The 13,263-nt window shown below is 43.4% G+C and overlaps 1 protein-coding gene across 3 annotated transcripts in view; it reads right to left on the reverse strand.

Moving 5' to 3' along the window:
- Window positions 1-13,263, reverse strand: part of gse1b (Gse1 coiled-coil protein b) — a 145,467-nt gene that overhangs the window by 13,886 nt on the left and 118,318 nt on the right. For all 3 annotated transcript variants that reach the window (XM_087792919.1, XM_087792918.1, XM_087792917.1), the window contains exon 3: window positions 6,298-6,495. In XM_087792919.1, the coding sequence (XP_087649045.1) occupies window positions 6,298-6,495 (198 nt within the window). The remainder of the gene's footprint in view (window positions 1-6,297; window positions 6,496-13,263) is intronic.

Here is a 13,263-nt window from a genome sequence, read left to right on the forward strand (position 1 = left end):
CACACATGTGGGCTTGTGGTTTACTCTGCATCGTCGCACAAGGTTTACGGAGCCGTTTTGACCCTCACATCTCATGAGTGAATCTCAACATGTGAAGGGAAACCACAGGCCAGTGTAGGAAACAAGGTGGGTCTGGAAAGCAGGTTAGAAAAGATGCAGCTGAAGATGAGCCTGATCATTATCACTTTAAACCACACTTTCACAAGCGCCTAGTGCAAACAATCCCCTAATCAGATGTGTGTGGACGAGAGGGGGCAGCAACGGCACCTGTGGGACCAGATCTGTGACGACAAGACGGGGATGATGCATGTGAGGTGACACACCAACATGAAAAATAAAAGGTGGAGGAAGGAAGGAAGTGAGAGTGCGTTAGAAGTGCAAGGTGAGAGTAAAGTAGAAAGATGGGGGGTGAAGGGGGGTGGTATGGTGGCGGTGCACGAGGAGGGGTGAGCATATCTTGTCTTCACAATGGCAATTAGTGGCTTAATTCTCCCCCCTCACCTCAGAGAGCCATTACTCTCCCCTGCAAGACTGGGTCAATCAATAGCGGCCCACTCAGCCTGGGGAATGGAGCTACACTTAATACAGCTCTAGTGTCACAACCTATTCACTCACCACGCACGCACGCACACGCACACACAGTGTGCATATAGAACACTGCAGGGAATGAACAAGGCTGGAGGGAGGGATGTAGTGAGAGAGGGGGGAAGTGAAAAGATGAGAGGAGGGGATCACAGTGACTCTGAACTGCTAAGCAACAGACCTCTTCTCAACCCCCCCTCCCCCGGTGTAGAGGCAGAGCAGCCTAGTGAAGAGGCAGGGCAGACTAAATAATTAAGAAAGCAGAGAAAGAAGCAGGTGAGGAGAAAGAAACATTAAAGGCAGAAGACAGCTCCTTTAGCAGCCACATTTCTGAGACACCTCTCCACACAAATGAGAGCCATTATTCCTCTCACTCATGCGCTGCCACCACACACCCACCACTTCTTCAAAGATACATTTTCTTTACACACAGAGGGAATCCAAGCAGACAAGAAACACTTGTCATGTTTGCTTATGAGTGGCTCAGTTTCCACAGATGTATATTAAAAACATAAATTCAGACGTAAAGCAGAGAGAAATGCTGGTCATAATTTTACCATGTGCTCCTTCCTACAAAGGGGCGATAGCCACACATGCTCGCCCTGCAGGGAATCTGCCGAGTACAGCAGGAGGAGAGGAGAGACTCTGTCGTCCCCATAAAACTGGCTCATCAGATGCTGACCGGCACTTCATTAGCTGCACTGATTGTCACTCTCTCCATGTGCCGGGACCAGGGCGCTTGTTGAGCACAACCACTGGGAGAGAGGGATGGACACGGAGGGGAAAAGAAAATGGTAGATGTGATATAAAAGAGGAGCACATGCCGTCTCACTCTCAAGCTGTGTGTGATTAATGCGAAGCTCCTTTTCTCCATCGCCTCCTCTATTACTAGACTCCACTCTCCCAGGCTGCCTCCACACTTGACCGCTCAAGCTGAGCCGCACATGCGCCAGCCAAAGACTAGGATGCCACACAAACACAACAACCCGCGCGCTCATGACAAAAGAGTTATGACGAGAGTGCAGCTCCAACAGGTAGAAACCAAAGTAGGAAATGTACACATACAAAGAAAATAAGCAAAGCAACCAGCACTCATGTCAAGCAGAATTTTACACCAAAACAGGAGCACCCATCAGAGCAGAAAGCACCACTATAGCCTACATTATTACCTACATTTATTTCATCAATACGAGTTCTTCATCATTCGGAATTTAATCAACCCTCCTTCATCTACTACCGACATCTCCAGAGGATTTCATTGAGATCTGCAGTCTTCAATGAAAATAGTTTTGAAAGCAACATCAGCAAAATACAACCTCCTCTTTCCTCTTGGATGAGAAAATACAAGAGCAATAACCACCAAGTAGCTTAAAAGTGATTGTTTAACAAAACTATGGTTTTCCAAATCTGTCTAATTGCCACAATGCATACATAAACCATAGGCAGAGACAGAGCAGAACCGCCCACATCAGCAAACATGCCGGAAGCACCAGATCTGCTTCAGAGGTCTACAGTTCAGACTTCCCAGCCAGATAGAAGCAGCAATAATATCACATGCACTGACTGGACCGGTCAGATGAATGACAGACAAAAATGCATTTCTTCAGCCGTTATTTTGATTTCACTAAATGCTTTTCCCATGTTGATTCTAAAGTCATGGTAAGTCAACCTTTTCTATCTTTTGAAAAATGATTGCATAAAATGAACTTAATGGGACAGCAGGTGGCAGCAGAACTCTATCAAACACACGGAGGAAGTGAAAAATAGTAGTTAAAAGTTGTTCAAGCTCTCCAAGCAAAATGATGAATAATTTAACTGGTTTCTTGATCCAGATGGAGATTCAGAAATCGACAAAATGGAATCATGCATTCCTGGTCCCACGATTTTTTTTTTTAGAGCCTCATGAGTGGTGACTACGAACAGTCAAATCGGTTATTAACGTCACATTTAGTGTGAATTGCTCAACATCAGCAACATCTTCTGGAGCACAGAGACTTGACAGGGAAACGCGGTCCAATCGAACGTCGGCTTTGAGAGAAACACCCTTGCCAAGTCTCTGAACACTGGCAGCCCCAACCGTCGCAGGCAGAAGGTCCTCTTCTCCAACCGCCAACCTGCCCGCCCCACTGCCTCCTCCATCCTCCCAGCATGCATTACAACAACATCAGCACTTAATTAAACAGTCCATTTCACACCTGGTGTGCATAGCGCTGCCCAGCCAACCCTGCATCCATATGCCCCAGCACCATAAGCATGGACACGTGCACTCACATGTGCATGCACATACACACCAAGTGATGCAGATGAACACGGCACACACCTGCTACTGCTACTACAGTGTTGGCCACGCATTGACAACACAAAGCCTGTAATCTGCATCGTGTGAGGGGGGAGGGGAGACGCACATAATGTGTGCGTGTGCGTGTGTGTGTGTGTGTTGCTGTGCCAGCAAGGGAAAGGAAGCCAGTGCAAGATGGTAGATTAAAAAAGGGGAGTAACTCTCAAAGCCCCCGCTGACTGTACGTACTGTATGCAGTCCATCACTGAGAAAGTTGAGGGCCAAGTGAGCTCGGCTGTGGGTGTTTCACAAACACTCAAAGCCTGAAGGCTTTTGCCTTGAAGAAAAGCAAGGCAACAACTGTGTGTGTGAGCTCCAGATGGAGAGGTCACGGACACACCGTCTCACTGTCCCAGCATGTTCCCAGAAACAAGCCGAGCCTCCAGCCACACAAGAACTGTTGATCGCCTTTTTCCCTGGACACCTCGCTCACACCTGAGGACGCACAGCACTTCGTCCAAACAACAGTCCTGAAATTCTGGTGGCATGTGTGTCCACAAATGGAGACACCACAGCAGAGCGGATTAAACCAGATCTGCCTAATTAATCAGCCATCAGCAAACACACGGTGTGTGAGAGTGCTGTGTTAGGTGTACGTCCACGCCCAGTGTAGTGTGCTGGCGTCAGAGCTGGAACAACACTCTGCTACTTGTTATCCATCCTTTCCTCTCAGAGCTGCTCACAGTCACCAGGTAAAAGTACCACAGGTATCTGGAGCAGTGGCGCCCGAACCTTTTATGCCACCACCCACATAAAACGTCTCTTTCATTAATTACATAATACACATCTATGAACAATTACAATTCATTTTTATTGTATTACTACACATACCCTTGTATTTTTACCTTTTGTTTACAGTGTATTGTTTTTCCTTTTTATCTCTCCAAGATGTTGTAAGGACTACTGATGGCACCTGAAGGGATGTTTTAAAAGCAGTAATGGTCCCAATGGAGCTCTGTCTGTTTTGTAATTTAATGTAAGAATGTTATCAGTACAAATACAATGAACGTTGACACTGATGAATATAAATACATGTTGTAGTTATTATTATCATTATTGTTTTTACTAAAATGTTTGTGTACTTTTTCTCCATTGAGGTTTGTATCAAACAGGTCCTTCTAGCCCTTCGTACTGGAGACACTAATGCGAGTCTTTGAGAGACACTACCATGTGCAAAAACACATAGAAGATAATGTATAAACAATTTCCCGAAGGAGACTTCCTGAGGGATCAATAAAGTTCTACCTAACCTAACCTATATTTTGTAATGCTTCATTGACTTGTCTGTATTTCAGGAGATAAAGGACAACTCTAACATTTTAGAACGTTTCCTAGCTAGGCATTTTCTTCTTGGAGCCTGCAGTAGCAGTGATAGCAGCTCTCAAACATGTCCTCCGGGCAGGGACACTGAGTCACGATGCCTCACGGAACAACTTACCTGAATTGGAAGTTGCATCAAAGCAGCTAATAAAAAGGAAGCAGGCTACAGCATGCTGAGGAATCACGTTGTCTTACACAGTTGCAAAGACCGTGTGCGTGTGTGGGCGTGTTTGAATGCGTGTTGCCTATAAATACAGGCTATACAGACAAAAAGGTGTGTAAGCCTCAGTCAGGGCTCCACTCTTGGGCTGGACAGAAACTCAGTGGCTGACTCACCAACATGTCCAACATTAACAAACACAAAAGGGGCTTTTTACTCAACTTATTGTTCACCGACTCAAGATTCAAAAAATTGCCACAGTGGTATTCACAGAAAACATTTTCTCATCAAGGCTCGACTGAAGTGGCAGACAAATCTGCCTTTCTAGTGAAAGCTGTCGTGCAGCTTGGATTGACGAGGAAAGGACAAATGGGGAGAGGTGAGAAGAGGTTTGGGTTGAGCTCTGCCTCTGTGTCTGAGCAATTAATCATTTTCTGGACTCCACAGTGCCATGGGGCATTGTGGGCAGACACAGCCAGGACGTACGGGAGCATCTGATTTAGGAGCGTTGCTCAAAGGGTGAGCAGCTGAGGTCATTAGGACCCTCTGATCACTGGAGGTGAGGCCCATGGCAACATATGTATTTTCCCACAAACACAGACTATTAATAAAAAAAACAGGTCCCCATTATATGCTAATATCTTGTGTTGTGTACGTTGACTTGCACTTACATTTGCTTGAAAAGGTGATCGAGGAATATTCAAGCTATAAACAGCTATTACAGCTGTAATATTTTAGAAAAAGATATATACTTTTAACAAGTTAAATATTCAATGTTTATAATTAATAAAATAACACAGTTCTGAGTCTGAATCAGTCATGAAATGGCTATTTTCCATTTAAAACATGGAATTTAAATAAAAGTGTTTGAGAGAGATAATAAGAACTATGACGTTGATTTCCGGAAGCTCATTCCATTTGCAGTAAGAACTACATAAGACTTGTTGGCCAATGACTGACTTTATGAACTAAATCAAAAATAAAATTTGAAATACAAAAAGAAGGTTAGTTGGTTGGCAAACAAGAGGAGGTATCACCGACTTGGGAAATTGCTTTAACTAATGATGATCTGAGAAGCTTCATATTTTCTGAAATTGTTGGCTGGAAAATTATTGGAGGTTAAAAAGCTGCTCAAAGCCAAAGAATAACTGATTTTCTGGAACTCCTGTTGTGTTATCAGTTTTATCTTGATTTTTAAAATATATACTTTATTGAATATTGTTTTGATTGTTTAAGCGCTTTGTGACCCTGGTCTGGAAAAGCGCAATACAAATAAAAATGACTTACTTACTTACTTACTTAAAAGAAGCACAAAGATATCCGAAGCATGATAAATTCATCACAAACAACATGCTAACCTTTCCTCAGACTGCACAGCATTGATTTGTTTAGCTTTTAAGAAAACAATTGGAGATGTTGTAATGATATGATACAAAGAATATGATCATTTTAAATCAATATATTTCACTTGTTAGTGATGCTCTGACTAATCAAGTTACTAATCAAGTTACACAAGTTGATTGTAGTGAGACTGACACACTGTCAAAAGTTAAAAGGATTGGATGGTGATATACAGTTTCATACGTTCCACAAGTAACACCTATTTGTAATTTTGTGTATGAGAATAGGTTAAAATGAGGGTGTTAAGAGAAACTTCTTACTCCTGAGCTACACAACTTTGTGTCATTCAATCCCCTGAATATCACACACACAAACACAACTTCAGTCCGCACCCTCATAACATGGCGCCCCTAAGGACTAGACTTCAATGGTTGTTCACCTGTAACCATGGGCCACGTCTAAAACCACAACTACACACACGCACACACACAATGACCCAACACAAGAGCAGCAGCAGAAACAAAAGTTCTCGTCACATTTCTCAAACAGGCTTTACCTCGTGGTTCTTCCGCCTGTTTTGCCAGTTTACGAAGAGCTGCGGCGAATCCAGAGTGAGCCGACTGGTTTGCCGGACTTCCATTGGCTACGATTGAGCCGTTTAGTGGCGATGGGGTGAGAGGGCTGACCGTCGCCGTGGTCCGCGTCGCTGTGGAGATCATTCCTAGTGATGGTGACTTTGGCTCATGGCTCATGCCTACAAATGGACAGAGGAGAGGGGCAGCAGTTGAAGATCATATGAAGAACACGAAGGACAATATCCTGACTAAAGTTTGTCCCCAGCAAGTCAGTGCTAAGCTTTTCGGAGCAGAGGTGGTGAGTAAGTGTTTGTAACAGCTGGTGTGGACGGGGATTTGTGGAGTGTGGAGAAGAGGGCCTGTAGTTGTATGGCTGAGGTCAGAGGTTAAAGGTCAGAGGGTCACCCTTCCTCTGCTAGTCTGGCGGAGCGTCTGCCTGGGGTCTACGGTCAAAGATGACTCTTCAAAGCGTGCAGCAACTACCAATTCATGGTGTAGCAACAGAATCTGCCGTTTGTGTTTCTGCTTTACTGAGGGAGACACTTTTTCACGATGGCAAAGAAAAAACTACAGATGGTGCCTCATCCAATTAAAGCTGCTGGGGGACCTAACCTTCTCTAATCAGGACAGTGGGGAAACACAGCAACTTCAACGCGCGATAAACTCTCTCCGTCATGTGTTTAAAAGGCAGCATGTTATGAGCACTCTCATGAACTGAGCCGTTTAAAGGTGAAAAGTGTTTCTTTGCTTCCTCAGAATGTGATGAAAGGTGAGACCACCAGAGGAATCCCTGAATACCAGAGGCGTGTGTGTGATCCGTCCACAAGCAGCCTTGTGTTTTACATGAGTGAGACAAACGCAGTAGTTTGAGAAGGACTGGCGGACCCGGTGTAGAGAAGACACGAGCCACACAACATAGAGGGAGAACATTCCCTAAACCTCTCGCCTCGTCCTGCCAGTAACCCCCCCGCTGCACTCCCAGTGAACCCGGCGCACAATTAATAATGGACTCAACAGCGGCTACTCTCTGAACAATACACACTGTGCTGTGAGAGAACATGTGAAACCAAACACACAATGTCAAACACTTGCTTAACAACAACAACAAAAAAGTCTGAACCAACTCTGGGGACACAACACTCTTACACAGCTCACGGAGACGGAGAGAAAAGCTTGACAAACACACACACACATCCGGAGGTCTGGCAGTAGTTCATGATCGGTGCCCCCCCCCCCCCCCGTCATAGATAAAAACAGACGGTTTTGTAGCTCCTTACTGCACAAAGGAGAGGAACAGCCTGGATCCCCCATGGCTGCATCTTCATGTTGAGCCCAGCCCAGCACACACAGGCAGCTACTGACAGGAAACACACCATCTTCCTGCTTCTCCCCGGCTCAGTCTATCTCCTCTCACCCATCCACCCTCTATCCCTCCCTGCCCGCCCGTCTTCCTGTCTCTGGCGCTCACAAAGAGCGTTTACAGCTTATCTAACAAAGCAGCACACCACACACGCCGACTATCTCTCTCCTGCCTGCGCCGGCTCGCTCACTCCAAGTGAGAAAACTGAAATTCTTAGGCTAGCAGCTGCTACGATGTCACATGACCCCAACCTTCTACCCCCACCCCACCTGCCCCAGCCCTCCCTCCTCGATCTCCCCCCCTCCCTCCCCTCAACCTATAATTCCTTAGCCATTTGTAGATAACACACAGAGGCATGCATGTCCTGCCAAGGCGAGCGGAGGAGGGGGAGGGGACTAGAGAGAAGGGGGAGGCGGAGTGGGTCGGTCACCACATCTGACCCTGTTGCTGAGACGAGAGTGAAGGCATTACAGAACATGCATCTTCGTCAGGATCGTCCAGTTCCTCGCATCCGCATGTGTGACTCCTGTTCTGTTAAGAAACTAGGCTTTTTAGAGTTTTCCTTAGAGCAAGGCACTTTTTGACCTCTTAAAAGGCCACTCACTACCACCCAAATTGGGATTATTTTATACCAATTCTGAATAAAATGATTGAGCATTAATAATTATATTGTTTTGCATTTGAAATCAAATTGATAGCAGTGAGCTCATCCTGACAGTAGGAGGCAGAATGATTATGGAACACCAATGTACAAAACACAGTAGGTGAAGAAGAGTTGTTGTAGCTTAAATCCGTCCTTCAGCACAAAACCTGAATTCAAACATTATAAACCAGATTCATTTGAAGCGTTGTTTTATACAATTTGAAGAAGTAATTATTATTGTATTTATTACTTGATGAGTAGCGAGTATAAAATTAAATATATAGAGTGCATGTTATGGATATTTTTTGTTTAAAACAATATAATACTGTATTTATAATAAAGAGGTATTTCTTGAAGTTGAGTTGAAATTAAATGTATGAAGTGTGTGTATAAATATGTGTTGTGGTAAACTGTGGCTGGCGAGATATTAAGTGTTCATGATTGTTTTATGGAAATGCTATCTCACACGCACAGACAAATCTTCATTATCAGGGTGGAGGAGGCTTGAGTGTGGTTGTGGTCTGGGGGTGTTGTGCTGAGGAAACAAGCAGAACTATTTGGTTTGACTTCTGTCTTTGCTGCCGTCATAAGAGTTGGTGTGCATGAGTCGTTTCTTTACACACTTCCTAGCCGTCATCTCTTTTCTCAGAACTGCAACTGGGGGTAAGTGAGCGAGTGAGATGACGGAGAGGAATGATCACTCGGGCACAGTTACACGGTGGCTTGCATTGTGCCAAAGGCCAAGGCTCCACAAAGCTTCTCTATTCATCAGCTCATGCTTGGGCTCCTCTGTGAAAACACAACACCAAGTCTATGTCTGAATTTCTCTGTTGTCTTCTCTGTCATTGCCTCTCTGTGCACAGACATCAGGCTTAAACCATCTCTAATCGATGCACGTCATTGGTGTTCTTTTCAAGCCTCATTTATCAGATGTGGACAAAAACACTTGAACTAGTCAGAACCACAGATAGAAGCCCCATGATCCTTCTAAACGTGCACCCTCTGATATTGACATTAACGGTTGACCTGTACGCACCTCCAAAACTGGAATATAAACCAGCCAATTGTTTTATATAGCATCAGAAAGAAGCCAAAACAGTAGCAACTCAGTAATTGTGGGTGTCTACAGAGGTCAATGCATTCCCAACTTGGTCAAAGTTAGGAAGTAACTTCCTAACCAAAAGTCAGCTGTGTAACTCTTGTTGAAGACACTGGTCAAGGCTCATTTGCAGAGGATTTTCTGTCAGGTCGCTTGAAATTAAATTGCCTAGCTGCGGCATTATACTTGACGAAATCCATCCGTGTTGATGTGCTCAGACCAACTGACTGCTTGCAGTGGGTCTTACTCCATAACTGTACATGACTTCAAGGTTGTGAATAGGAATGCTTTTTTGTTGCATCAGGAAGTACTACCAGCAAAATATATGGAACAAGTGCTTCATTGTATTTTAAAATAATGATTCAAAGGATAAGCTATGTGTAATGGGGCACAAGGAACACCATAATGAGTGTAACATTTTCATCTAGCATCTCCTAGTTAGCTCAGTCTATTATTAAACTACTTATGTTAAAAGTTACATTTGTATTTTGAGTTAAGCGCTCCTGCTTCTAACACGAGGTTGAATAAATACAATACTTGTTTCAAGAAGATATACAGCATCATCAAGGCAAGGCTAGATCCGAATTTCCACATGAGTCAACCTGCCTAAACTTCTGAACATCACCGACAATATCTGGAGCCCAGTACGAAGCCCATCCAGCAGATGGCGCTGTCTACTACATAATCAAGGCCATCCTCACATCAGCAACCCAACTTGAGATCGTTTTTAAATGGCAAATTCATATTCTATCAGACGTACCTAGAAGATGCCTAATGCCAAATGAAAAAGCAAGAATGGTGAGTATCTACTCATCTTCAGATCAAACGCCTCTTTAGACAATTGTTTCGCTTTCTGGAGCAAGACACTAATTCATGCCGTTACGCCCTGAGGGGAAACAAAACAAAGCCCTAAGAAGACAGAATGCAGATTAGACCAACCTACACACAGGTCTCTCAACACACACTCACAAGATTGACTGTTTAATGTCATACAGTAAACATGCTAAAAACCGTACTCGAAACTGAGCTGATCACAAACTTCTGTAATCAAACAATGACACCAGCAGTTACTCCCATTTTCTGGATGGAATGTAGAGATGAATCCACTTCTTGCACATCCTCACTCGAGGTAAACCCTCTTGGCTCCCGTTTTCCCCAGCTAGTGGGGAGATAATGCAAAGGCAGCACTGGCGAGTGGTTAATCTCTAACCAGGAAAGGATTTGCCTATCATCTTGTTAAAACTAGCAGTGCTTTGCTGTCGGCAAATGTATCTGATCCAGCCACCGGTCTGTTCGTGCCAAGTTTGGAGGGAGAGATGCTGGAGGAAGATGAAGGGCAGCCATCCTTCTGTAGTCTGACATTGGGATGCTTATTGAGAGTGTCAAAGCTAAACACTTCAGCCTTAACCTTGCAGGACTACACTGAGATCAGATGATAACACAGTCAAAAGAGTGTCTGGCTGCTGAACACGGGAAGTTATCGAAGGCTAAAAGTAACTTTTTTACCCATACAAGTGTAGCATCGTTAATAACACTGTCTTGCAGGATAATTCACCACAAAGAACGGCCAAGTCCAACCTGCTGTGTCAATTTATGTGGGCCACCAAAGATTTAAAATCATATAATTGGCCCGGAAATGTATTCAAAAACTAATTTGATAGAGAATTAAATACCAGTTCTCCTCCATTGTTGAGACTGTGTAAAACGTAAATATTTCAAATTCAAGAGGATGGAAGGGATTTCAACGAAAAATGTATTTTGACTTGTGCTAAAGCTACCTTCTAAAATCCAATACTACTGAGCTCAAGTGTGATTAACATTCGGCTACAAATAGATGACAAAACAAGGACTTGGCAACAAGCTTAAATGTCAACTGAAAAACAGCCCTAGAAATAAGGTATGAACTCTGATCCTAAATGTGTTGGTCACTTGTTGTGAAGTTATAAGCAAATAAATCTATAAAATAGTATGCACTTTCCCATTTCAAGACCCTGGCTCACGTAGAGGGTTTGAGTGATGTCAAACTAATGTGTGATGTAACTCCAAGAAAACATGCATTTATAATAGTCAGAGCACGGGTTACAGGGAGTATGTAGAACTGGTTTAAATCAAGATCTTTTTATTACAATTTATTCAATCTCATTTTGTCCTTTACCTTAGTTCATAGTAGTCTTTTGTAAACAACTTTATTGGGTATAATACATCTACAAATTTCAAAGTATAATCAACCAGTTTTTAATCTAACAATAGTAATTATATAAATGTATAGAAGATATACTTATATAACATTGAGATTATAATTGTATTTAGGGCATCATTTCCAAAAAATACTTTTATACTATTTATTTTTTAAGTATTCAGAAAGCTTAACCTCTGGAGCTGACACGACTTACAAGTTAAACCACCACAACTTAATGTATAAATGCTGAGTACACAAAAGGGAACTACAGGACAAACCTGCTCTTAAAGTTCCACGTCTGTTTGAGTTCAGACATCAGAGCTGTCTCCTCACAAGACCTGATGTGTGTTTACACAGAAGAACAGGCATATACAAGTACAAAACAGCAGCGCTAACATTGACGTCAAAGACATAATGAGTTCAACAGAATCTATTCATTTGGTGACGATGTCACTAGTGAATCATTGGAAAGAAAAAAAAAAGACAAAACTAGTGGACTAAACAAATCTAAAGTGGAAAGTAAGTAAGTAAGTAATTTTTATTTATATAGTGCTTTTCCAAACCAAGGTCACGAAGCGCTTAAACAGTCAAAACAATATTCAATAAAGTATATACTTTAAAGGTCAAGATAAAACTGATAACAAAACAGGAGTTCCAGAAAATCAAGGAAAAGCCTGAACAAATAGAAACGTCTTAAGATGTTTCTTAAAGGAGTCAGTAGACTCCATAAGATGCCAAAAAGGTAAAAGGTTTATAATTTGATGACTCAATGGTTTTTAAGGTCTGCCATCCCCTAACCAGGCCTCCTCGCAGAACAGACCAGTGATTGGTCAAAATCTTTAATCGGGGTAAGATTTTTTGATGGTCAAAGAAGCTTAAAACAGAAAGAAGGAGATAACATAGTACTTAAAATACCATATACGCAAGAATTATAATGGAATTACTGCCTAATGAAGTTGATGTTATGTTAATGCAAAGAACACCCGACTTGACCTCACTGCTGTCAGATCACACTCATCTATGACAAGAGAATCACCTGTGACTTTAAATGACCATGCATATTATTCTGCACACATGGGATTATACACATCTTATTATTCATCCCACCCATCTCCCTCACTCTCCCCTCCTCCCTCTTCTCTGCACCTCCAACCTGCCTGCCAGCAGCTCACAACAAAAACACAGAGATTTCAAAAGACCAGCCGGCATCTCCTCTCTCTCCTCACCTTTCTCTTCTATTCTCTGACACGCGCAGAGCAAGCTGAGGCGTGTGTGTTGTGTGTGTGTGTGTCTCTGTGTGTTTATGGTGTAGGCCCGGGCTCAGATGATTCCCTCTCCTCCCCACATGTGACTTCACCATCTCCTCCGCCGGTTAATTACACAGCCACAGCAGAAATGTGTGTGTGTGCGTGTCATCTGGAGTGTGTGTGCTCTGAGACACCAGCGTGGGCGCATGACAGAACAGTCTGGTTACGCTTCACAACACTGCTTAGAGAGTGTAACACACATGCAAACAGCCGCACAAACACACACAAGAGCCTTGTGTCTGTCTGTGGTCTGTGCCTGTGTGAGTCAAGCTGCTGTGTGTGTGGCCTTTGGTAGCCCCTCGCAGTGGGGGAGACGTGGACGCAGTGCTGTCTTGAACCCAGCCAGCTGTTGAAGATAG

The sequence above is a fragment of the Callionymus lyra genome, chromosome 6 (genome assembly GCF_982586985.1).
Source record: "Callionymus lyra chromosome 6, fCalLyr1.hap1.1, whole genome shotgun sequence".
Taxonomy (NCBI): Eukaryota; Metazoa; Chordata; class Actinopteri; order Syngnathiformes; family Callionymidae; genus Callionymus; species Callionymus lyra.